General features: G+C 43.4%; 1 protein-coding gene across 1 annotated transcript in view; it reads left to right on the forward strand.

Moving 5' to 3' along the window:
• Window positions 1-27,190, forward strand: part of reck (reversion-inducing-cysteine-rich protein with kazal motifs) — a 64,100-nt gene that overhangs the window by 27,113 nt on the left and 9,797 nt on the right. Inside the window, exons 3-20 of the mRNA XM_080489851.1 lie at window positions 324-398; window positions 3,530-3,566; window positions 4,880-4,965; window positions 5,053-5,100; window positions 5,328-5,361; window positions 5,870-6,067; window positions 6,168-6,432; window positions 6,515-6,688; window positions 12,201-12,413; window positions 14,240-14,376; window positions 15,285-15,428; window positions 15,614-15,802; window positions 18,041-18,163; window positions 19,186-19,357; window positions 20,713-20,902; window positions 21,454-21,664; window positions 21,758-21,831; window positions 25,129-25,284. Coding sequence (XP_080345977.1) covers window positions 324-398; window positions 3,530-3,566; window positions 4,880-4,965; window positions 5,053-5,100; window positions 5,328-5,361; window positions 5,870-6,067; window positions 6,168-6,432; window positions 6,515-6,688; window positions 12,201-12,413; window positions 14,240-14,376; window positions 15,285-15,428; window positions 15,614-15,802; window positions 18,041-18,163; window positions 19,186-19,357; window positions 20,713-20,902; window positions 21,454-21,664; window positions 21,758-21,831; window positions 25,129-25,284 — 2,526 coding nt within the window. The remainder of the gene's footprint in view (window positions 1-323; window positions 399-3,529; window positions 3,567-4,879; window positions 4,966-5,052; window positions 5,101-5,327; window positions 5,362-5,869; window positions 6,068-6,167; window positions 6,433-6,514; window positions 6,689-12,200; window positions 12,414-14,239; window positions 14,377-15,284; window positions 15,429-15,613; window positions 15,803-18,040; window positions 18,164-19,185; window positions 19,358-20,712; window positions 20,903-21,453; window positions 21,665-21,757; window positions 21,832-25,128; window positions 25,285-27,190) is intronic.

The following is a 27,190-nucleotide window of genomic DNA, read 5'->3' on the forward strand; positions in this document are numbered from 1 at the left end:
AATTATTTATAAGTCTGTTTTAAGGCTTGTCCCTTGGGAATTCATTACAAAAACTTGCATTCGGTAGAGCACATCGCTTTGCCAACGCCACATTTGTCACCATGGAAACCAATGGATTATAAGGTTATTTGATCCACCACACCTCTCCTTCCATTATTTGTAATGGTCGTTTGAATTGCTTCATGTTATCACTGTTTGCCACTGATGTACACACACATTCTTCCTGACCTTTAACCCCCCCCACCCAAGAAAAATTTGTTATGACTCAGCATTCCTGAATCATTGATAATAGTAATTTTGTGTGTTTTGCTCTTGCTCTGCAGCTCGCCACGATAAAGAGTGAGTCCCATCTGAAGCATCTCCTCCAGAGGTTACCTGGTTACTGTCCAGAGTCGATGGTGAGTCTGCACTTCACCTCTCATACCAATACCAAATTCACCACTCATTGTCACTGAAGTGTCTTTTAAGACATTCTACAACTCTTGACAGATTCTACAACTCTGACACATTCTCGCACTAAATGTGCTTTTTATGATTATAACAGGGGATGAGCACTGCGTATAAAGTTTGGAGGAGTTGTACTGTAATTTCCAGACACCTGAATATAAGCCGCACCCACCAAATTTAAAAAGAAAAAAAGACATTTCAGAGTTACGTGATGTACCTGAACGCATCACCCATGACTCAGCAACGTGAATAAAAGTGTGGAAAAAGTAGCGGCTTATAGTCCAGAAATTACGGTAGTTTCAGCTTTTGGCCAGTCATCAAGTTTAAGGCCACGTTTACACATATATTTACAAAAAAACTAATATTTCCCCCTCTACGTTTTCAACAATAACATGTTCACTCCGCATCGTTCTAGAGAAAAGTCCAGTGTGAAAATGGACTTTTTGCGTTTCCCGTTTTGTAAAAGTTCGAAAAATGATGTCGGTTTTTCGCGGAAACGGCAGAAACACTGAAAACAATGTATTTTTCTTGTTGAGCCACGAGTGGTTGCCGTTTGTTTTTCTCCCATGTTTCCATGGAGACGGAGCGTTTTTCAAAAAGCGTTCTTGCGTCGTGTGTTGACGTTGGTGACGTGTCGGCCGCATCGACTCTCTCATTAGGCTCACACAGGAAGTGGTCCAGTGGCTGTGGTTAGAACACACAGACACACACACACACACACACACACACACACACACACACACACACACACACACACACACACACACACACACACACACACACACACACACTCTACAGAGATAATTACAGGGCAGCAGAGGTTCTGGTTTGGTTCTTGTTCCTATCAGAACCACAAAAGTAATTAATCCGCGACAGCTTGACATGTTTGTTCTATTTCAACACTGAATTCTCCCAAAATCGCGAGACGCCACATGGATCCAACTTTAAAGTTGTTCAAACAAACAGAGAAAGAAGCACAAAGCAAATCTCATGGATTCATCAACAATACACATCAAGATCTACGATATGTTGACTGTGAGACATTTTGAAAAAAAACAACCTTATTTTAAACATTATGGCAGCTCGATATCAGGAACGGTTCCTGTTGTCCAGCTACTCAACCGTGTGCAGGACAACTAGTTACTACGGCCGTGGTGCGCATGGCCAGCGTTTCAGCAAAAATCTGCTTCTGCCATTTCCACGGAGACAGAGTCCAAGTGTTTTTTTTTAAAAAAAGTTGCGTTTTCCCCTGTTTCCATTGAGACGAGTGTCAGAGCATTTTCTAAAAGTTGCAACCCCCCCCCCCCCCCCCCCATTTCCTTTGAGACGGAGTCGGAGCGTTTTCAAAAAGTTGCGTTTTCCCCTGTTTCTATGGAGATGGGTGTCATTGCATTTTTTTCCTAAAGTTGATTTTCCCCTGTTTCCGTGAAGACTGAGTCCGAGCATTTTCAAAAGGTTGCGTTTTCCCCTATTTCCAAGGAGATGGAGTCCGAGCATTCTCAAAGAGGTGCGTTTTCCCCTGCTTCCATGAAGACAGGCGTCCAAGCGATTTCAAAAAGTTGCGTTTTACCCTGTTTCCTTGGAGACGGGTATCGGAGCATTTTTTCTAAATGGCATTTTCATCCGTTTCAGAGCATTTTCAAAAAGTGTGTTTTCTCCCGGTGCCATGAAGACCGAGTTTGAATGTTTTGGAAAAGTTGCATTTTCCCCCAGTTACCACAGTATTTTTGAAAAAAAAAATCTTTTAAAAACATTTTCATAAAGATCCATCTCAGGAGCCGTTTTCAAAAAGTTGTGTTCAGTTTCTCCAAGGTCCATTGTCGTGTAAACAGACGACCAAAACATAAACAAAAGTTTTGCATTTTCACTTGAAAATGTCACGCAAACTAATTGCAAACAACCGTAAAAGAATTTATCTTTTACGATATTGTTGTTTTTTTATATATATATATGTATATAAATAAGTTTATAAGCCTGTGTGTTTTTTTTTATTGTGGGACAACGGACGGAAATCAGCCTCGTGCTAAATCTGACTTATTTACGGCAACCTTGTGAAAACTCATGAGACTGTTACTGTTAGACTGTACATTAATTTGCACACAGAGGATTTGTTGGCGTATAATAATAATCAGCTTGATTTATGAGTCGTCTTCTTCTGAAGTAAAAACAAAAGAGGGATCAATGTTTGTTTGATAATTATTTCCCCATATTTCCACGCCACAACTCAGATATGAAAGAATGAATTTTGATCTCATACTGATCTGATTTTACACGTTATGCCAATATTTTCTTTTGCCAATTTTGACTTCAGGATATTTCTATGTGGCTTCCAGCTGCGCTTTTCATCAAAAGGAATTCCTAGAAATGTATTTAAGTGCGCTTGTTCGATTTGTTTACCATTAAGAGAATGGTAAACAAAGATAAACAAAGCCATATGATGCTATACTAAATATATCTGGACATATACTAGATATGTGAAATATTTATAAAAATATCAATTAGACTATGTAAAAGTACATCGTACAGGATTTATTTTCTCAAAAAACATTCTGAAATCCGACCCGTGGACGAGTCGCCCTGCAGTCCTCTGTGCCGTCCCTGCAGCATTCCTGGTGTTCCGTCCCCCGTCGGTTCCTGCTTCATGTAAAGACGCGAGTCATAAATGAATCCGACGCCTGCTGGAAGCTTCTTTTTGTTCCCGGGCCAGAAGACGCGGGCCGAGTCGTCACGGGCTGGCGCTTCCTTTACTCAACTCCGGCGAGCGACTTGAAAGGACGACGTCCTCCTGAGCTCGTCCTGCTTGTAAGCGGAGGATTCGTCCTCACAGCGTCACACATACGAACTCCATGGGAGTTGGTGCCATTTTTTTGTGTGAAATTGGAGCAACATCCCAGTTTTACTTTTAAAATATTTACCGTCGCCTACGAATTTGGCCGAGAAGGTTATGTGTTCGTCTGCGTGTATTTAGAATACATACATACGAGCCAATTAAATAAATAAATACACGAAGAAGAAAACATAACCTTCTTGACCCAACTTTCGTTTGACAAAGATGAAAACTTGATTTCTGTCTGTCTTTCAGAACGAGCTGTGGACGTGCATCAACTCTACCCTTCCAGGTAAAACCAGCTGCACCGCTTCCCCCCAGGGTGGAGTCCAAACACGTCTCAGATTATTGAAAAGTTGAGAACGCGACCTCAGACGTGTTCGAATCCGTGAGAAAAGCAGAAATCGTGCGGCGGATTAAAGTCCAGCCTCCACGTTGGAGGCGTTTCTGCAGAGGCGGAGCTCGTTAATGAGAAATCATCAGCTCTGACGCTCCTGCATTCCTCTGCTGCTGGAACCAGCTGCCGCCTCCCGTTAATCCAGCCATTCTTTTCTCTTTGAATCGCTGCCAGATGAACACATGAAGCCAATAATTCTGATTAGTCCATAGAAATGAATGTCTGGTGCAGAAGTCTTCTATTCTATTCTATTCTATTCTATTCTATTCTATTCTATTCTATTCTATTCTATTCTATTCTATTCTATTCTAATCTAATCTAATCTAATCTAATCTAATCTAATCTAATCTAATCTAATCTAATCTAATCTATTCTATTCTATACTGATCTAATCTAACCTATCCTAATCTATTCTGTTCTATTCTATTCTATTCTATTCTATTCTATTCTATTCTACTCGAATCTAATCTAATCTAATCTAATCTAATCTAATCTAATCTATTCTATTCTATTCTATACTGATCTAATCTAATCTAACCTATCCTAATCTATTCTGTTCTGTTCTATTCTATTCTATTCTTCAACCAGTGACAATGTAGCGACTCCATGAAATTTGACATTCGTGGTTAAATATGCAGGATAAAAACACATAAAGGAGGTAAAATAGATAAAACTTCCGGAAGAGCTGGAAAAAAAAAACATTTAAAAAAATTTAAATTGCGAGTATAGCTTTGTTATATAAATGTATGTATGACAATGAAAATGGTAAAAAACAAAATTTTTCAAGGGGATTCAAAAAGGAAAACATAAAAGGAAAAAAAGATGACAAATTTAAGAGAAAAAAAAGGAATAATAAAAGGAAAAAAGAAAAAGGGGAGAATGAACATGAACAGCTGAAGAAGTCCAAATAGCCAAGATGCATAAGATACCTATAGCGGGAAAATCTATTTAAAAAAACCCAAAACATAATAAAACATATCTAAATTGTAGACCTGACATTTCCTGAATGCATACTTAGTGTTTGTACGTATAGTATCTATATATACTCTTCAGATGTTTTTACTTTATTTCTGGTAATTATCATGTTTTGTGGCTCCAGATGAACTTTATTTGGTGTTAAATCACATAAACACCTCTTATGGTCATAAAGGCTGCAGACCTTATTGTAACATAACGGATTGAGACGGTGGCGTTTGATTCGCTTGCAGGAGTGTCCAGGAAGTCGGACGGCTGGGTGGGGCTGGGCTGCTGCGAGCTGGCCATCTCGTCCGAGTGCCGGCGCGAGTGCAGACAGGTGAGGCGGAAAGGAGGCGGGGCTTAAAACTCATCGCCTCGTTTCTGCCGGCAAACGTTCATCTGCTTCCTGTTTGTCCGTCCGCAGGCTTCCTCCAAGAATGACATAACGAAGGTGTGCAAGAAGGTGACGGAGGTACGAGGAGCGTCGGAGGACTGTCTTTTCTTTCTGGCTTCATTCTTCTGGTTTCCGGCTGAAAGATCTTGAAATGAACCGGAATGTTTCCATGTTCAGTGATGGTAGTTGTGAAGCTGCATCCAGAGATTCTCACTGGACGTTTAGGAGGAAGATCGTTGTTGTTTTCTCCCTTTAGCAGGTCAGATTATCACCGTTCTCCTGACTCTTCTTCTCCTCCGTTTCAGAACTCCTTGTACAGCTGCATCACCAAAAATGAAAGTAAGTGCAGACCAACGGTGATCTACGACTCTCACACAAACAAACAAACAAACAAACAAACAAACAAACCTCCAATGTGTTCTTAGTGTTTTCTCCAACTGCTGGTTGTTGATCAGAGGCTCGATTCTTCTTGTTTGTTTGTGTGTCTCTTGCACATGTTTGTGCATTTGTGTTTTTGTTTGTTTGTTTTTGTGTGTGTTTGCGTATGTGTGCGTGTGTGTGTGTTTGCATGTTCTGTGTTTTTGTGTGTGTGTGTGTGTGTGCGTGCGTGTGCGTTTGTGTTTGCATGGGTTTTTTGTTTGTGTTTGTTTGCATGTGCGCTTCTTTGGTTGTTTGTTTCTCTGTCTGTGTGTGCGTTTGTGTGTGTTTGCATTTTTTATTTTTTTGTCTGTTTGTGTTTGCCTGTATGTTTGTTTGTCTGTTTTTTGTATGTGTTTGCATATTATTTTGTGTTTGTTTCTTGTGTGTGCGTGCGTCCGTGTCTGTGTGTGTGTGTGTGTGTGTTCAGTGGGCTCCACCTGCTGCAGCTATGCGGGCCGCCACACCACCTGCAGGGAGTACTGCCAGGCCATCTTCAGGACGGACTCCACCCCCACCGTGTCGCAGATCAACGCCGTCAAGGATTACTGCCAGAGCCACAGCGCCCAGCTGCTCAGCTGCGTCAGCAACTTCACCAAGTCCTACCCCATCCGCAGCCCCATCGACAGTGAGTGCTTTCTGACCAGATGCCCCTCACCTTAACAACCGGAGGAGTGGAGTCGTCAGGGATCAGGTCGTTGGGTGTTTGACGTCTCCGTCGGTTCCAGGTCTGTACTGCTGCGACCGGGCCGAGGCCACGCACTGCCAGGTGGCCTGCCGCCGGATCCTCCGCACCATGAGCACGGAGCACGAGATCATGGAGGGCCTGATCAAGGAGTGCGGCTCGCAGCCGCTGCCGCAGGAGCCCATGTGGCAGTGCTTCCTGGGCAGCGCCCACCCGCCCTCCCCGCCCGAGGAGGAGACGCCGCACGCCGCCAAGATGGACTGCGCCAAGCTGCACTGCTGCTCCAAGGCCAACACGTCGCTGTGCAGGTAAGGCAGAGGGCGTCGCCGTGAGAGGAAGTGGTAGTGGGTGGAGGAGGGCGGTGTTTAACTCTGTGCTTTGCTGCGACAGGGACATGTGTCAGGAGATCAGCACCAACTGGGGCAGTCAGACGTGGCAGGACTTTGACCAGCTCTGCGAGTACAACCTGGTGGAGACGGAGCTCATCAACTGCCTGGCGGATGTGAGGGAGCCGTGTCAGCTGGGCTGCAAAGACCTGGGCTACTGCACCAACTTCAACAACAGGTCAGAGGAACTCCGTCACCATGGAAACGCCCGAAAACAACCTGAAAACAACCTGTTAATGACCTCAAAACAACCTGAAAATAATCTGATAACGACCTGAAAACAACCTGATAAGAACCTGACAACGATCTGAAAACCACCCGATAACGATCTGAAAACAACCCGATAACGATCTGAAAACAACCGGACAACGATCTGAAAACAACCTGATAACGATCTGAAAACAACCCGATAACGATCTGAAAACAACCCGATAACGATTTGAAAACAACCCGATAATGATTTGAAAACAACCCGATAACGATCTGAAAACAACCCGATAATGATTTGAAAACAACCCGATAACGATCTGAAAACAACCCGATAACGATCTGAAAACAACCCGATAACGATCTGAAAACAACCCGATAATGATTTGAAAACAACCCGATAACGATCTGAAAACAACCCGATAACGACCTGAAAACAACCTGTCAACGATCTGAAAACAACCCGATAACGATCTGAAAACAACCTGACAACGATCTGAAAACAACCTGACAACGATCTGAAAACAACCTGACAACGATCTGAAAACAACCTGATAACGATCTGAAAACAACCTGACAACGATCTGAAAACAACCTGACAACGATCTGAAAACAACCTGATAACGATCTGAAAACAACCTGACAACGATCTGAAAACAACCTGACAACGACCTGAAAACAACCTGATAACGATCTGAAAACAACCTGATAACGATCTGAAAACAACCCGACAACGACCTGAAAACAACCCGATAATAACCTAATAATGAAACTTGGAAATAACGTGTCTCCAATTTGTCGATTGTTTTGACAACAAATCATGTTTCACTTCATTGTTTCAACGTTATTTCACAAAGCGAGAGCGCAGAATTAGTGTAAACAGGCTTTAATGGCAGATTTGAGTAAATCAGGTCCAAAATGTCAGAGAAGATTCAGGAACTGTCCTGCTCACACTGGAAAATAGTGGAACGGTGTGTTTCTACGTTAAAACCACGTCGTGTTTCAGAACTCGTCTCGGGTCTGAAGGAAAACAAGACAGACTGAGGCTGAACCCGGCCTGACCCCGGATTTATCAGCGACTCAGCATGTTTTTATAGAACGTCAACACGCGGGGCAGAGTGGAACGGCTTCAAACGCCGAGGAGTCCCACATGAAAGCAATCACAGATAAACTTCCTACACACACACACACACACACACACACACACACACACACACACACACACACACACACACACACACACACACACACACACACACACACACACACACACACACAGTCACTCCTGGAACTTGGTAGTTTTATAGTCGACCCTGTCCCTGTTTACACGACACCGGTATTCAGATCCACTGTCCCCGTGAAGTTTTTGTCTCCCAAGGTGGAACGATTCCTTCACGGTTACGATTCCCTCCTGGGGAGATTGCCGGAGACGACGGAGCGCTCTCACTGCGCATTTCTCCCTCTCGTAAATAGTTCCTTCCACTGGTGCGGCTGTAAACAAACATGGCCGACCCGTAGTGGTTTGACTCGCGGTTCGTATTCTAGTTTTATCGTCCGTATCGGTACTTTGATAGTTGAGGCTCTCCCCTGATAGCATCCGATTAGTTCACGTTTATAGTGGATTGTTCTCTGCACACACGTCTGTGTGGATTCATTGTAAAAACAAGCAACGGCGCCATCCTGTGGCCCGGCGTGTTAACTACATCGTTTTCAGTATGTTGCCATGTAAACACATGAAACAAAAACGCAAGAAAAGCAAAAAAAAAAAAAAAAACTGATGCGTTTTCACTCTTAGCGTTGTGTAAACGGGCCCTCGGGCCTTCTGCAGTTCAACTGTTGTGAAAATAATCACGACACACGGTGGACGAAAGTGCAGAAGGATCCTGAACTCTGAACCTAAAGTCTTGTTTACCTCAATGATTTTTATGGGTCTGGTGTTACCATGTGTGTCGTGTTCAGTAAACGCCTCATTGAAAAGCTTCCATCACCGTCCCTGCGTCTTCAATTCCAGGAACATGACTGATCTAGAATGAAAAGATCTATGTCAACATCCTCAAACACGTTCCCTCCGTTTATAAAGAAAAACAACCATTTCTGAGATTGTTGAAATGCCTCAGCTCTTAGTGAAGGCGCCGCCCCTCTGGGGCTGATGGGTCGCTTTGTATTTCAGGTTAGAGGAGGGGTTTTTCTCTCTTTTTGGAACAAAGACGACACTGTGACAAATGGTGGTTCGGGATGGCGATGGCGTGCTGCGGCGCAGCGCGACCCGAAGTTCAGGCAAACACACTGCACGTCGAGCCGCTGGAGTTTCCTTTGATTACCTCCGGGGGAGGCTGGAGTGGCTTTCTGCTCCCCCGAGGGGTTCAAACACCGAGCTGTGTAGCCGGCCGCCGCGGGAAACCCAAACACTGTGTGTGAGTGTGTGTGTGTGTGTGTGTGTGTGTGTGTGTGTGTGCGCGTGTGTGTGTGTGTGTGTGTGTGTGTGTGTGTGTGTGTGTGTGTGTGTGTGTGTGTGTGTGTGTGTGTGTGTGTGTGTGTGTGTGTGTGTGTGTGTGGACACATGGAAACTAAGGTTCTTGAGCTTTTAATTAAAATCAAGCCTTTAAGCCTTTAAGCCTGAGCAATATTAATATATCGTCTAGATTATTTTTTTATCTATTTTGCTGATCATGCGACTTTTGTGAAGATGTCAAACTATATGGTACATACCATCTGCGACCACTAGATGTCTCTGTATGGCAACAGAATGCTGCTGCACTGCCTCAGACAACTCTCCATTACTACTGTATTTGACTGAAAGAGCAAGAAAAACGTTGCCACAAAGAAAGTTGAAGCAAAAAGAAAAAAAGAGAAACCGTTACTCTGATGGAGAAAACAAACAATCGTGCGACAAATTCACAGAAGTTTCTGGAACAGAAACTGCTGGACCAGGATTATCAACAGTTAAACCTGGATATGAAAAATACTTCTTTTTTTTCCTTCACCGTTTTTTCGACAGAGGTGAATTTTAGTATATTATGGGAAATATGGTAGTTGCTTTAAAACAGCTAGGCAAATTTATACAGCATTTTACCATATTTCCTAGACTATAAGTCACACCTTTCATAGTGGTTTGCCTGGTCATGTGAGTTATATTTGGAAGAAACTTAGAGACATTAAAAAAAGGTCATTTCTCGACTATTGAGCCACACCTGAATAAAAGCTGCACCCACCAAATAAAAGAACGGTCAGAGTTACGTGATGTTCCTGAAGGCATCCCCCGTGTATCGGCGGCCTGAAGCTCGTTAACCTGTAAAAATCCATCAATTTGCTGCGTCATTGTTTAAGCTGCAGGGTTTAAAAAGTGTGAAAAAAGCAGCAACTTATCGTCTGGAAATTACGGTATCTTGGTTCATCCCATCTGTGACCACTAGATGTCACTGTATGACAACAGAATGCTGCTCCAGTCAGAATTGCAAAGCGAATCGCCAATAAACAAATTCACAGAAGTTTTAGAATAATTATGAAAAAATAAATAGGACTTCTTCACCATTGTTGCTGAACTTATAAATGTTTTTTTTCCTCTTTCTGACACATTTTCTGACAGACGTCACTTATCGTCCGCAAAATACAGTACATCAGAAACTGGGTACCTAAAGTTTACTCCACCTCCCCAGTCAGGATCAGCCACGTTGGCCTCGACACACTGTCCTGAAGTACCACAGGATTCTTTGACAGTAATTGTCACTTTGTTTTTTTCAGTGGGCGACACATGTAGTTGCGTCTCTTCCAGGATTCGTCGGGATTAGAGTCTTCACTGGAGTGTTATGGGACCACACAGCTTCACAGACACTCACGTGATGGAGCCGTATTCCCAATGCTGAAGGGTTTATTTGTTTCCTGCTCAAGAAAAGTCCGCGATTATCTTGAAGCTGGATTGTTTTTACTGCTTCCCAGTGGACGTGGTGGAACTGATAGTCCTGCCGTCGGAGCCTCATCCCGGCTGCATAAAAGTGACACCAGTGGCTTTGAGAAATGGAACTTGCTTTTACTTTTAAAAGTATTTGAGCCTCGACATTCATGTATTTCCACGCCTAATATCCATGAGACGTGTTCATGTTCTTCCACAATGTCTTTCCTTCACGGTACCTCTGCGGTTCTCCTCAGACGTTCCAGATCTCAGTGCAAATGGTCGGGCTTTGTTGAATTTGCGAGGCAGTTTAAAGTCAATCCACAGTCGTTACAGAACGGCAGCGCGGCTTTTGCCCCGGCGCACGAGCAGCTGCCGCCTTCATTACGACGGCTTAGCAAGCAAACAAGCCCGAGCCGCGTCGATTACCGCGACTTACCGGAGACTAACCGACACAAATCGTCCGCCACGGGAGGGAGGAACGCCTTTTTTTTACAGTCACCCTGCTCACGCTGCGCATCTCCTCTCTTTATCAGGATCAGCTGATCGTTCAGTTTTGGGGTTGGTTTTGTTTGGTTTGGGAGGAAAACCGCTGCCCGCCACTTTGGGGTCGACTAAAACTTTTAAGATTCACGGGTACACTCTCGCAAACTAACTTCAAGATAAACAAAGCAGCCGCTCATTAGACAGCAGAGGAATGATGGAACCACACCCAGCGCTTCAGCATGGAACCGTCGGTGTTCTCAACCACCAATTAGCTGACTCACTGGAGACCAAACCCAGACATGAAAGAAACATCCTGACGCAGCGGAGAGGAAAAACACTCCACCTCACTCCGAGGAGCTCCTGCAGTGCCGACGAGCTGCCCTGCCTGTGAGAGTCTTCACCCACTTCCTCGTTTATTACATTTTCTTGCAGGAAACGGCTGTCGCTGGGTTCCAGACTCTCCCGTAAAGCCAAGGTTTTATGGGAAAACAGCAAGTGAAGCTCTTTGTTTAGGAAATCTTAGACTTTGCTCAAAGGCATGTGGGAAACTCAAAGGTCAACGTTAGTCTGATGAGACCAGAATGGAAGTTTCCGCCCAAAAGACTCAAACACTGTGTTTGGATTTCTTCAGACCTTTTGAACGTGAGATGTTGTGTCTTCTATTAAATTACGAGTCCGTGGAACTCAAGCAGCGTTTAACACTCATGATGCTGTTGGGAGAAGTGTCGTAGTCAAGACCACCAAAACCCTAGAACCAAGATTAATTCAATTCAACTTTAGTTATAAAGCACCAAATACAACACAGCCATTTACCGGCGCTTTTAACAAGAGAGAAACCCAACAAATCAAATCAAATCCAGACCAGATCACCCCAAGACCTTAAGGGACCAAGACCAAGAGCAAATCCTTTTAAGACCAAGACAATACTGTACCTTTAAGAGGGGGAAGACTGAGTCAGAACTAAGACCAAATCCGTTTAAGACCGAGATTTTAAGAGGAGCAGGGTGTGGAACTGTGTGAGTTCATTTGGACTCTTGGTCACTGTCGCTCTGTGACGTGTGTCGTTTCTTCCACTCTTTAAACTGAAAAACTCGTGTCGACCCCGCAGGCCGACCGAGCTCTTCCGCAGCTGTAACGTCCAGTCGGACCAGGGCGCCATGAACGACATCAAGCTGTGGTCCAACGGGACCATCAAGATGCCCTTCATGAACATCCCCGTCCTGGACATCAGGAAGTGTCTGCCGGACATGTGGAAGGCCGTGGCCTGCTCCCTGCAGATCAAGCCCTGCCACAGCAAGTCCAGAGGCAGCGTCATATGCAAGTAGGTCCGACACGCACGCTGTAGCGCTGCTCGACGTCTGTCCAGTTGGCGGCGGCTGGCCAGTAGAGGGAGCAAGAAGGACTATTTTGGTTTCTTCATAAAATATATCTTCATAAACTGGAATATTATTGACATATGTTTATGCCAACAAACTGCAGGTCAGGTTCAACTTTCTCCCTTTTTAAATGCACACAAACAGAAATGTGTTCACAATTTTGCATAAAATAAGTACATTACATATATTACGTGCATTGTGAATGACAAAATGAACACAATTCAACTGTGTCCAGGTTTCTTCATGTTTATAAATGTTTAGATATGTTCATATTTATTAATGACTGAAAATCTAACAGCTAAAAAAAAAAAACAGTTTATTTTGCACTAATTTTAAAATACTTTGAAAGATGAATTAATGTGTTGTTTAAAAATATACCAGATATTTATTTAGTTTTCGCTAAAGTAGACCAGCCCCAAAACCCATTCGTTTTCTAAAAGGGACTAATGAAGCTTCTGCTCGTATTTGTTTACAAGTATGTTTAATACAAGTCTTAATAAGTGTCTCTATTTACGATCCGTTTAAAAGAACTATATTGTTTCACCACTAGGGGGCTCTCGATCTAAGAGAGGCAAGATTGTTGTAATGTGGTTTATAAACGCACGGTATTTAAATGGACTGACACTAACTGAAGCCAACTAAAATCGAAGAATGATGAAAAGAAATGTACTTTACTACTCCGTTCAATGTTTGGGGGCTGAAACTGCACCGCCAACACAAACTCTGCCCTCCTCCACAGTCTTTTCTAAGGAACAACACACACAACATTCATTTAGAAACAGTGAGCACCTGTCTTAGTCTTGTGGGAGCTCTGGACTTCTCTCCGCCGCAGACGTCTTCGCCGTCGTCTTGCCAACTTTTAGCGGATCGTCAGAGCGTGGGCGGACGAGCCGGCCGCCTCCCGAGTTTCAACCGCAACTTGTTTCTTTCAGCCTCCGTGTCTTTCCTGCCTGACATGCTAACAGTAACACTGACGATAGTTTGGGTTACACCTCGCCGCTTCGTAAACGGTGAAATATGCAAAGACAAGCCGCTGGAATGAATGAAAAGAGCCACAGCGGCTAATAAAAGAAATTAAAAACTCAACGACTAACATCAACAATGTCTAGCACGGCGAGTTCAACATGTCCTGTTTGGTTAAAACGGCCTGTTTTGGGTGTTACGGTCGAAGAAACCTGCGTCTTATTGATGCTGTGCTCAGAAAGAGGCTAAATCAAGCCTAATGGTTTTAAGAGGGGAGACTTTGTAACAGAGGATATAAGGAATAAAGAGGAAAACTCTGTGTATTAAATAACGTCTCAGATTCTTAGTGTAGGTCAGTGGTTTACTTCAGAGCCCGGTGTCATCAGACTGGTATGAAACGGCCAAAATGACCAATATAGTTAAACTTTAAAGATTTTCTTTGCTGCCGACTATAAGTTTTGACAAAGTCTGTATTTTTTCCAGAGCCAAACCAAATTTACGGTAAAAATCAGCATAATGATGCCAAAAAAATCTATGACTGTTTCACCCATTTCTATAGACTCGCTTTTAATTGAAGCGGTTTTGGCCCTCAGGCCTCATGTTGGACACCCCGGGTGTCGAGAGTGTGACGGTCATGTTACCTGATCGTGAAATGTTTCAATGGACCTTCTGACAAGATTTCCAAAATACGGCGTACATTTTTGAATCGAAACGCTTCCGGGGCAAGAAAACAAGCCTGTCGCAGGAGGTAATGAGAGACGAACGCACTCATTTGTAGCGCCGCGTTCCGTTCCCTGTCCGTCGTCAGGTCGGACTGCGTGGACATCCTCACCCAGTGCGGCGACAGGAAACGCTTCCACGAGGGACAAACGCCGGAGAGGATCTGCGAGCTGCTGTCGCCCATCGACGACCCCGAACGCTGCATCCCGCTCCACCGGTACCTCAGTGAGTCCCGACACGCTGCACACACTTCCTAAAGAGGAGGAAAACCTCACAGAGACACTCTGAACTGAAGGAACAACCACCGAGTCCGACTGCAGGTTTCCTGGAGAAGTACCTGAGGTTGACCACTAGAGGGCAGATGACCATAGAGATACACAAGAGGCATTAAGACTGAATCCTCTTGATAGAAATCAGCTCTGGAGCATCAATAATACATTTCAAATATAATTAATCCAATAATATAAAAACCTGCTATTATATGTGGTGAAGTTGCCAAAACATATGTTATACTATAACTGAGTATGTTTCTTCAATGAGTGAATATGATCGCTATACTACTTTTTGAAACTGCTAAGAAACAATTTTTCACCCTAAGAATTGCATTTCTGTTCATGTATTATTACATTTTAAAAGGATGTTTTTCGCCACAAAATTGGCTTTATCTATGTCACAGGTGCATTTTGTGAACCTGCTTAGTGCTGTGGATGGGCTCAATAGGATTCCGTGTTTTTAATGATAATATTTAATAATAAACTGTCATGACGTAGAAAGCTCAGTGAATGTTGATATTTTGTAATATTGCTTAAACTGAATGCAGGTAAAACGAGATTATTCTTAATGATGCAGCTTTTCGTGAGAAGATCGATGCTAAATTTGATTATTTGCTGACAAATAGAAAAAACAGTTTGAACTTGAATAGAAGGCTCGTAAATACATTGATCAGCTGCCCTCATTGATACGTTGATAAGCAAAAGCAAAAAACGAAGCGTTTCCACTCGAAACGTTTTGTAAACAAGGCCTGATAATACTTTACATACTGTCATGTTTTAACGTGTTTCTCATCTCCTCTCTCTCCCTCTCTCTTTCTCTCTCTCTCCATCTCTCTCTCTCTCTCCACCACCCGCCTGCAGTGCCCAGCTCCCTGGGTAACTCCATCACGGAGGAGGTCATCCACCCCTGTAACCCCAACCCGTGTCCCAGCAACCACCTGTGCCAGGTGAACAGGAAGGGCTGCCTGGACGAGCTCAGCTGCCAGCCGTACCTCTGCGTCCCAGGTGGGAGGAGCCTCCGCCCCGCCCGCCGCGTCAACACGCCCACTATGTGTTCTGACTGACTCTGTGTGTGTGTGTGTGTGTGTGTGTGTGTGTGTGTGTGTGTGTATGTGTGTGTGTGTGTGTGTGTGTGTGTGTGTGTGTGTGTGTGTGTGTGTGTGTGTGTGTGTGTGTGTGTGTGTGTTCAGGCTGCAAGCTGGGCGAGGCCTCGGAGTTCCTGGTGCCGCAGGACGCCCGGATCCAGGTCCCGACCCGCAGCGGGGGGTTGGGATGCTACGAGGTGTGCAGCTGCGGGCCCAGCGGGCGGCTGGAGAACTGCGCCGACATGCCCTGCCTGGACACCGACAAGCCCTGCGTGGTGGCCGGACAGCGGAGGAGTAAGACCCGCTGCTCCTTTTCTGAAACTTCCACCTTCTCCGCACGTTTGAAAAAACTCATCTTGTCGAGTAAACGGGGCCTTAACGCCGTCGCAGCACTCTGAAGTGATTAGATTAGAATCCTCCTGCAGAGAGGAGGATCAGGTTCAGTCTTATTATAAGTTATTCTTCAACAGCATTTTAATTCAAGCAGCAGGGAGTCAAAGCTCCTCCAGACCTGCAGTTTCTTTCAAAGGACGTGAATCTAAATGGTTCAGATTTAATCTGCTACGTTCCTTTAAATCACCCAGCAGATCATCAAATGTTTATTCAAATTGCTTTATAGAGAAACTGTGTGAAATGTTAAAATGTATTATTATTATTATTATTATTATTATTATTATTATTATTATTATTATTATTATTATTATTATTGTCGTTATTGTTATTATTATTGTTATTATTGTTGTTATTATTATTAGTCTATCTGTTTATTTTATTATTGTTGTTGTTGCTATTTCTATTATTATTATTATTACTACTACTATTACTAGTATTATGTTATTATATTCTTATTGTTATTATTATTATTACTATTATTGCGATTATTATTACTACTACTACTATTGTTGTGATTCTTCTTCTTCTTATTATTTATTATTTTTTATTTTTTATTATTATTATTATTATTATTATTATTATTATTATTATTGTTATTACACAGGTTTTATGTTTGACATGTTTCACAGTTGCCTGACAGGGAAAACCCGGGGCTTAAAAGCTCCACTAAGTAGCTTCATTTTTCTTTTAACTCCTTCATTCATCACAGCTGAAGACTCTTGATCTTCGTCAGTGTTTCGTTTGTTCCAGTCCTCGAAATTATTGGAATTTTTGTTTGTTTTTTCAGTAGAAATAGAAGGAAACTGTATTTTCTTCTACACCTTTGACCACAACGCAGTATTATTGATGGGTTGGAGGAATGCTGATACATCATTTCTCTCATGCGGGAAGATTAATAATCCCCAATAAAAAGATTGAAGTCAAGGACTTGGATCCACCTGATCCGTCGCTTTTCTATGAACCGAGTCTGAAGCTGCGCAGCAGCAACACTGGAACTCGGCCATTAATCATTTCTGATTCTCCTTCAGTAGAACCGATGATATGATCAACATGAGGCCGATCGGGTTCCGTGTGTCCGGAGGAACATGACAAACGATGGATCTAATCTCCTCGCGGGGGGAATTAATGAGAAAATGAATCACGCTTCTTTTTTACTGTACAAGAACATTAAGGGACGGCCTGTCGAGCCAGGCGAACTATCGGAGTACCGCAAAGTACCGCAGAGTACCGCAAAGTACCGCAGAGTACCGCAAAGTACCGCAAAGTACCCCAGAAATAGCACAGCCGTCATTTCTTACAAACGTTGGGCTGATTGTCAGATTCACACCTCGTCCATAATATTCTGAAAAATAAGACCGGCCATGAAAAACACATATTTGTTAGAAGCATTTTTTCGTTAGAAAAAGAAAGATGGCCTCAGGATTTAATGATGAAATTTAGACGACTCTGTAGCAGCTTTTCAGAAAAGTTACGTTTCCTCCCGTTTATATGGCGACGTACCATTTCCCGAGTTTACATAGAGACAGAGTCAGCATTTTTAAAAAGTTGTGTTTTCCCTCGTTGACATGGAGACCGAGTCAGTGTTTTCAAAAAATGTGCGTCTTCCCCCGTTTCCACAGAGACGAAGACCGAGCGTTTTCAAAAGGTTTCGTTTTCCTCCATTTATACAGACATAGTTGGAGCATTTTCAAAAAGTTGAGTCCCCCCCCCCCCCGTTTCCATGAAAATCGAAATAAAGCCTTTTCAAAAAGTTCCGTAGAAACGTAGTCGGAGCGTTTTCAAAAAGTCGCGTTTTTTTCTCCTGTTTCCATGGAGACGGAGCACTTTCAAAAAGTTGCATGTTTCTTTTCATATAGCACGCTGTTCCTGAATGTTCCTCCTGTTCTGAAATGCTCCCAACTGTGTGGGACGGGTTCCACGCCGAAAATCAGGCAGAAGAATTAAAATGGAACAGTGATCTCTCTTAAAGAGACAGGCACACAGAATAACTTAAATTATCAATAGTCAGTATTTTGATCTTTTCCACAGAGGAAGCTGACGAGACTCAGGACTTAATAAACAAACTGTGTTGAGGTTTCCCGGACGCTGGTTGTTCTTCTCCTCAGGAGTTAACACCATGTCCATGTTGTGCGTGTCCAGGTCACGGGACGACGTTCAGAGTGGACTGCCGCACCTGCTTCTGCTTCGCCGGCGACGCCGTCTGCTCCACCAGAGACTGTCTGAGCCTCAGCAGCTCCGACGACGACCGCCGCCGCTTCACCGGTAACGTCTCTGCTTCCGTCCTCGTCTCATTGACGGTTGTTAAGAATTGTTAGAAGACGATCAATGGCCAGATTTCTTTTGTTGTTTGGGTTCGAGTGCGAAAAGATGCAAGTGTCATGAGCTGAAACCCGGTTTGAGTTTCCTGGAACTCGGAGAACGTCGGTTCCAGATCGAGGACAAACGAACCGGGAGACGATGAGGCAGGGAAAGAAAAACAACAGAGAAAGTTAATCAAACGGGCGTAAATTTAATTCCTGAAGTTTTGCAAAACGAAGAATTTCAATGGGTGAATAATAGGTGGACATGCGATGCGAGCAGGCTGGAGCCGGAACTCTCCTGAGTCTGGTTTCCGCTGCGCCGGTATGGTACGATGGTTTCTTTTTTTTTTTTTTGATTTCTTTTTCTTTTTTCTATTTTTTTCCTTTTTCCCTTTTTTTTTTCTCTTTTCCACGTTTTTCTTTTTCTTCTTTTTTCCTTTCTCCTATTTCTTTTTTCTATTTTATAATTTTCTTCCCTTTTTTTCTTTAAATTTTTTTTTCTTTTGCCCTTTTTTCTTTATCTATTTTCTATTCTTTTCTTTTTTCTTTTTTTCCCCTTTTATCCTTTTTTCTTTTTTCCTATTTTTTTCTATTTTATACTTTTCCCCCCCTTTTTTTTAATTTCCTCCCCAATTTTTTCTTTTTTAAATTTTCGACCTTTTTTCTTTTCCCTTTTTCCTTCCTATTTTTTCTATTTTCTTTTTTTCCCAATTTTTTTCTGTTTCCCTTTATTTATTTTATATCCTTCTTTTGTCCTTTTGTCCTTTTCCCAGTCCAGGTTTTCATGTGTTTCCACAGACAATAGTTGTGGTTAGTACCTAAAGTAACCTTATATGGTCCCCCCCCCTACCGAGCACATCGGTTTCACGCTCTTTTACCCACAGCAGCGTCTTCAGGCTCAGCCACTTGGCCAGGACAACTCTGGAGTACTGACCCCCCCCCCCTAAGTCGTAATAACCCCCCCCCCCCCCTCCGTCCATGCAGGTCTTCCCTGCAGCTGCCAGGACCGCTTCGTCCCGGTGTGTGCGTCCAACGGGAGGACCTACCCCAGCGCCTGCGTGGCTCGCTGCATGGGCTTCAAGGACCACCAGTTTGTGTTCGGCCAGTGCCGCCTCAGCAACCCGTGTGCCGGCAAACCCTGCCAGAGGGGCCAGAGGTGGGTTCAGCGCCACCGCCTCATCGCCGCCCCTCGCGTCCGCCCGCAGCCCTCCTGCATCGCTGCCAGACTGGTTTTCCGTAAACTCAATTTTCGAGCCGTAAACTCTCGGCAGGAAACCCAAATCTGGATCAGTTAGACAGAACCGGGTCCAACTTGGAAAAAAACAAAACAAAAAAACAATAACATGGAAAAATAAACTGCAGCACTTTGGGACTCGGAGGTTTTGGGATGTTAGAGGAGAAAAGAATCAGATTAAAAAACACAGAACAGTTTAACTTCAGAGAGCTGGACTGCAGGACGAGGAGCTCCTTTTTAAAAAACATTAAAAACTGCACAGTGTTAGTTTATTGTCTTTGTTGTCCAGAGAATTAGGCTTTTACTCAGTCTCACACACACACACACACACACACACACACACACACACACACACACACACACACACACACACACACACACACACACACACACACACACACACACACACACACACACACACACCCTTTGTTCTGTGTGTGAGCAGCAAAGTGAGCGAGCCAACTCATATTTTCTCCACACCTGATTGGTCCGCGTGCTTCGGAAACTTGCCGGTTGCTACGGTAACAGAGGAGGGCTTTGAAACGCGTTTGTGTGTTTAGAGGGAACAAAGTTTGCTCCTGTTGCTTTTGCTCTTTGATTGGAATCGGAATCGTGGGACTGGTGTCATGCTGTGTGTGTCTGTGATGATGCACACACACACACACACACACACACACACACACACACACAACGTGACACATACACATTCACACACACACGCACATGGACACAAACATTCACGCATACACACACGCACATTCACACACACACACACACACATACATGCACATTCACACACATACACACAGACACATACACGCACATTCACACACATTCACACACACACATACATGCACATTCACACACATACACACGGACACATACACATATTCACACACAAACATGGACACATGCATGCATATATTCACACACACGCGAGCGCGCACTCACACATTCACACACACATACACACATGGACACACACACACACACACACACACACACACACACACACACACACACACACACACACACACACAAACACTAACAAGGAAGGCTCCGCAAGGAAGCCGGCAGGTGCTCAGGTCGAACATGCAGACTGTGTAGGGAGAACCTCAGAATCAAACCAGGGTGTTTTCATTGTGACGTGACAGTGTGAACCACTGATCCACCTCACCAACCACAGCCTGGTGGCGCGAGATGCACTGGATGTACTGCCGGACGTAAGGTGTGTTCCGATCCACAGAGCGAGGTAAAGCGTGTGTTTGTGTTTCCAGGTGCGTCCCGAAGTACCGCGTGTGTCTGAGCGACTCCTCGGACTGTCCGCAGCACCAGTGTGTCGGCCGCCCGGCAGCGTGCGACAAGAACAGCGTGGAGCCGGCGTGCGACACCGACGGCCTGGTGCACCCCAGCCTGTGTCACCTGCAGCAGGCCGGGAAGACTCTGGCCTACATGGGCCACTGCCAGGTGGGTGCTGGGGGCGTGGCCAGAGCCAGGGGCGTGGCCAGAGCCAGGGGGCGGGGTGAAGCAGCTGCTTCCAGCCTGGCATGTATTTTTCAGTCGTCTGCTGCGCGGCCTCCTGCTGGTTTGACCAACTTCTTTCACTCTGTGATTCAAAGTCCCTCAGATGAATCCTGCAGCAGAGATTTTATTAAAGCGTAAATCTGCCAAAAGTTCAGAATCTCTGGATTCAGCTTTTATTACTGCTGATGATTGATTTTGTTTGGAGGATAAACGTCTGGGAATAAACAGAAAACTTTCTTTTCCACCGATTAGCCTGACGAGGAACGTTAATGAGACTGTGTGTGTGTGTGTGTGTGTGTGTGTGTGTGTGTGTGTGTGTGTGTGTGTGCGTGCGTGCGTGCGTGCGTGCGTGTGCCCGTTTATGTGTGCGTGTATTTGTCTGTGTGTGCGTTTCCTGCGTGTGTGTGTGCGCACATATGCGCGTGTGTGTGTGTGTGTGTGTGTGTGTGTGTGTGGCATCATAAAAGTGTGTGACGTCCCCCGTCTCTCCTCAGGACGCCTGCAGGAAGTCGCAGCAGGTTTGCGGCCACAACGGCGAGACGTACGACACGGTGTGCGACGCCTTCTCCGACCGCGTGGCGCTGGACTACCAGGGCCCCTGCCACGCCGTGGGCGCCGTGTCCGAGGGCGCGCCCGACTCGGCGTGCAGCTTCGTTCCCTGCCCGCCTCTCTCCACGCCGGGCTGCCAGCCCGTCACGCCGCCAGGTGGGTGGGGGCGGGGCTTTGTGCGAGCAGGGTGGCGGGTGGCGGTGATGACGGTGATGACGGTGATGACGGTGACGTCTGCTGTGTTCGCAGGTGCCTGTTGTCCGGTGTGCGCCAGCATGCTGCAGATCCTCTGGAACAAGGAGCAGATGAACACCTTCTCCAAGGTACGGCAACCATGTGATCAGGAGCGAATCAGAGGCTCCGCTTACGCCACAATGTCGCTCGGAGACACTGAAAACACAACGTTTTCGAAAAGTCAGGGGTTTCGAGTGGGAAAATAGTGTCAAAAGAACCTTGAAATTTAAACTTTATAGTTTTTCTTTGTTGTGGCGCAGAGTGCCGTAATACCCGGACTATTGAGTGCACCTGAACATAAGCCACACCCACCAGATTTAAAAAGGAAAAAAAAGAAAGGTCGGAGATGCACATGAAGGCATCATTTAAAAAAAATTTTTACACAGTAATGTGTGAAAATGAAAAAATGTTGTTGCATGTCAGGGGTCTGTTTACGACGCTTGGAGTCACTGAAAGTGCATCTTTTTGAAAATGGCTACCCAAGCTGGAACTTTTTGAAAATGCTCTGATTCCGTCTCTGTGGAAATGGTGGAAAACGCAACTTTTTGAAAATGCTACGACTCCGTGGAAATGGTTTGAAAATGCACATTTTTGACAGTGCAACTTATTGAAAATGCTACGACTCCCGTTTCTGTGGAAATGGCGAAAAAACGAAACTTTTTGAAAATACCGTTTGTTTGGAGTTTTGATGTGAGAAGATAGTAGAGATACTTGGAAAAAAAAAGAAGGGTCTGAGTTACGTGATGCACCTGAACGCATCATCCATGTACCGGCGGTATGAATCTCGTTAACCCATAAAAATCCTTAAATTAGCCACAACATTGTTCAAAGAGTGTGAAAAAAGTAGCGGCTTATGGTCTCAAAATTACAGTATATGTAATGAAAATGTTGATGTTTTTGTGAAAACCAAACAAATACTTTGGAAAATGATGTCAGTTTCAACATAAAGCTAATTTTTATAAAACTTTCCAATGCAAAATACAGTAAAATATAAAAAAACAAAACTTCTCCTATAGCTTGTGGCCTGGAGCCTCTTGTGGGTTGGTTTTGGCCCATGGGCCTTATGTTTGAATAACTTTATTAATAATGATATAATTATAATAATAATGATAACAATAATACTAATTATGATAATAATAAGAATAAGAATACATTTTACTTGTAATGCACTTTACATTTTTCTTTCTTGAATCTGAAAGTGCAACAAGTGAGGAGCATAAAAACATACTAATAAGAAAAAAAAGAGGATTTGTTATCATTGTTATTCAGGAAATAAAACAAAAAATACTATTAAATGTAATGAGACTCGGATAAGTTGTTTTTTTTCTAGGTGTAATTCCACATGCCGCCACTTGGGGGAAGTAGAAATCCAGCGCCTCATTCAGGCAGCGTCTGCCGCTCACTAATACACATATTCTCATCAGAGAAAAAACATGATGACTTTTAATACAAATGTACTTTTGTTTGTTTCCCCGGGGGGAAAAAATATCTAAATAAAAATATCAAGAGGTTTCTTCACTTTTGCAGATAAAAAGTATGTAAAACACACGTGACGCGTCTCCTGCCTGGGGGGTGGAAACGATCCCAGTCCGTTAGACTTTATGAGCTCGTTTTTATTCAAACATGTGAGATTGTCAGTGAGCTCGGCTTCGTTGTTTCACCTCGTCGACCTGCAGAGAAGATTCAGTTTCGCTCGGTAAAAAAGAATTCAGCCGACGTGAGGCACATGAAAAAAACCTTTTCCTCCAGGAGGAATTTATTACTTTCACACTCTGGGAAGAAGCAGTGGAGCCCTGCAGCCTGTTGTGTTTGTATATACTTTGCTTAGGAATTGAAATAGACAGTAGGAAGAGGGAGGTGTGGTAAGTTAGGAGGCGTGTTGAGGATAAACATTCATATTTTCCACCAAAACTGATTAAAAAATGAGGAAAAGTCCAAATTAATGCGGATTAATCGTCAGGATTAAAGATTTGAACTCATTTACATCTGGAATTACTCAAAATCCTTCGATCCATTTTCTCACACATTTATTTTACAATCTGTAATATGAATGATTGTCGGCTAAAGTCGAGGCTTATTTTTACCCTTTCCTTAAAATCCATGAATTAACCCTGAACGCCAGTAATACATAAGAAGAGAAAAAACTGAATAACAAAAGATTAAAAAAAACATTTAAGTCATTCTTCTTATGCATTTCAGATTTCACTCATTTTGCATTTCAACCCTTAATTATTTTACCTTTCAGTGTTTGTTTGTTTTTTGAAACACAACAGATGTTTATGCAATTTTCGCTCAATCCATTCTGTATCGTGACTCCCCAAAATAAAACCCATCTATATTTAACATTAGTTCTCACACAACCTCTTACCGAGACTCCCAATCCTCTGAAATAATTTTCTCTATTATTTTTTTCTACAATATAATTTTTATTCAATTTTAATTTTAATTTTTAAAATTAAAATTACAATTTTTAATTTCTAATGTAAATTAAAAATTTATTTTTAAGATTTTGATTATTTAATTTAAATGTTTTATTTAATTCAAAAATATATTTCTGAAATATAATTATAATTTCTATAATTATTTTTTCAAATAATTTGAATTATACAATATCTACCAATTTCAAGGTACAAGATTCTTCGTTAATGATTCTAATAACGTCCAGAAGTGGGTTGTTTCCACCGTTACCCGCCTCTTCCTCTCACGCTCCTCCCTGGAGCCCCTCTCAGCGCCGCCCACCTTAACCAGCAGCATTAACGCCTAACGCCCACTAATGCTGAGCGCCGACACGTTCGCAGCTAATAAGTCGTTCAGCGTTTCGTTCAGATCCGCCTAATTAGACAACAAAGCCTCTTTTGGGTGTAATCCCCGCGCTCGAGTACGTTGATACAGCGTCAATCTGAACTGCTGAGAGGGATGCTGTGAGTCTGGAGGCGGAGCTTCAGCCGCTGGGTGACGCCCCCCCCCCCTTCCGTTTACCAATCTTCTACCTGAAAGACCTTTGTAACCCAAAAAAGACAGTCTTAGTTTGATCTTGCTTCCTCCAAAGAAGAACGCAAACGACTGGGAACGTTGACTGACGTCACGTAGAAATCCTCCACATGACATTTCAAATGAAAAACGCATCGTTTATAGCTTTTTTTTAGCCGAAACGATGTCCGGGTATTACGGTAGCGCATTACTCTGATTGCTTTACACTGCCCCTTGTGGCCAAATCTTGACAACGCAGGTACCAAACATACGAGGGGCAGCGTCAGTGTTTCTAACGACGCTCCTCCTAATTTATCCAATAAAAAGCAGACTGACGCCTGAGCTCCGATTGAAGCGGGGGAACTTTTTGAAAACATTTTGATGTGAGTCCTGACGTGCTGTTTTGTGCTGCGCAGCTGAACAAGAACCAGCCGGTGACGGTCCACGACGTCCTCCAGATCCTGCGGCTTCACGTCTCGGTGCCGCAGTGCGACGTCTTCGGCTACCTGAGCATCGACCACCAGCTGGTGGTGCTGGTCGCCCCGGTGGACCAGCAGCCCACCCCGCTGCAGGTAACACACACACACGTACACACACAGAATCTTTTTTTACGATTATTTGATGTAGCGTTTTTTGTTGTTTTAGTTTCTCCTAAAATGGATTTCACTTATGTAGCGCTTTGACTGCTGGAGCAATCGCAAAACACTTTTTTATTTATAATTAATTATAAATCTTAATGTAATATATATATATATATATATATGTTTTTTTTCAATATATCATATACAAGCAATTATATATACACTCCATCTATCCACATACATATAAATATAAAAAAGAAAAAATCTATATCCAGGTATATATATATATATATATATATAAAAACCGCACGTCGTATTCAAGGCTTTTAATTTAGACACCAATGAGCTTGAACGTGTCTTCGTGCTAATCTTTATTAACGGCAGTTACTCACCACAGTCTGTTAGGAACTTTAATTTTCCATTTTCTGACAACAGGAGCTGTTATTCTTAAATTTGTTTCTCGTTGTTGCCGTGTAAACAGCGGCGCACGAGCGGCGCCTCGATGCCAGCCGTGTCTAAAGCGGCTAATTAGCCGCCGCTCCCCGTGGCCATCAATATTCATGCATTCCGCGGTAGCATGCGGGGGAGGACGCGTCTGTCTCCCCCAACGTATCATTTCACCTGCTTCTGCTTCATTACAGTTATTTTATTGTCGCCGCTGTGTATTGTCGACTGCACTCTGAACGCGGTGGTCTCGGCTAACCTTTTCAAACCGCAGCGGGTTTGTACTGATTTCATGGCTAAACGTCGCCTGTGATGAAACTTTGGTCAAATTAATTACTTTTTACAAGAAGCTCTCCGTGAGGCCTCGTTTACACAATGTCTCAAGGGAATATGTTTTGAAAACAATGTCCATTTACACAGAAATGCTAAAAACGCTAAAAAGTTTTCATGTTGGACCACTAGTGGGTGCTGTTGGGGTTATTTCTTCAATGAAACGACACACGATGGATTATTACAGTGACTGTCGACTCTAAAACTACGTACAAAGTTGCGTTTCCCTCGCTTCTATGGATGCGTAGCATTTTAAAAAAGTTGCGTTTCCCACCGTTTCTGCTGAGTATTTATAACAAGTTGCGTTTCTCTCATTTCCACATAGGCAGAGCCTTTTCAAAAAGTCGCTTTTCCCACCATTTCCACTGAGCATTTTAGAAAAGTTGCATTTTCTCTCGTTTCCATGTAGGTGTAGGGGTGTTTTCCAAAAGTTGTGTTTTTCCCCTTTTCAGTGGCGATAGAACATTTCCGAAATGTTACATAGAGAGCAATGCATTCTGGGTAGTAAACAACATTGATATCTGGTCTGAAGACTTGTTTGTGGCTACACATTAGCCACGGGCTAATTAGCCTTTAGCCGCCACCGGCTAAAGGGGGCGGGGTTTCCTCTTTCAGTCCGGACCAATCAGTGAGCCGTGCTTCTGCTTCACTTCCTCTCCGGTCAGGGTTTGTTTCGGGCAACAGCGCCCCCAAGCCAGCAGCTGGTGTAATCGCGTGACATTTTGCTGGTGGTTTATTTTATTTCTTTATTGAGTATATTTTTCAGGGACCATGTACGAAAACATTCATCCGAAAGAAAAGATGATTTGCACCAGATTTTAACAGTCGCTACTCTCCATCTGCAGCCCCTGGGCAGGAACACAACATAATAATACACATTACAAATATAACATACAGTAAAAAAAAAATTTATATTTGCAGTGACCATTATAATGGAAGACTTGTTTTCATAAAAGTTCCTGCGGATATTAAAAACATTATGGAACACATTATACAGAAAACACAACGAGCAGGAGCACACTATAAATATAACCTACAGTAAAATCAATAACATTATTATTATTAACATCAACAATAACCTTTATAATTCAACACCCAGATTCCTAAAATTCTGAGATTGATC

This window comes from Lipophrys pholis (genome assembly GCF_963383615.2).
Source record: "Lipophrys pholis genome assembly, chromosome: 20".
In the NCBI taxonomy this organism is placed as follows: domain Eukaryota; kingdom Metazoa; phylum Chordata; class Actinopteri; order Blenniiformes; family Blenniidae; genus Lipophrys; species Lipophrys pholis.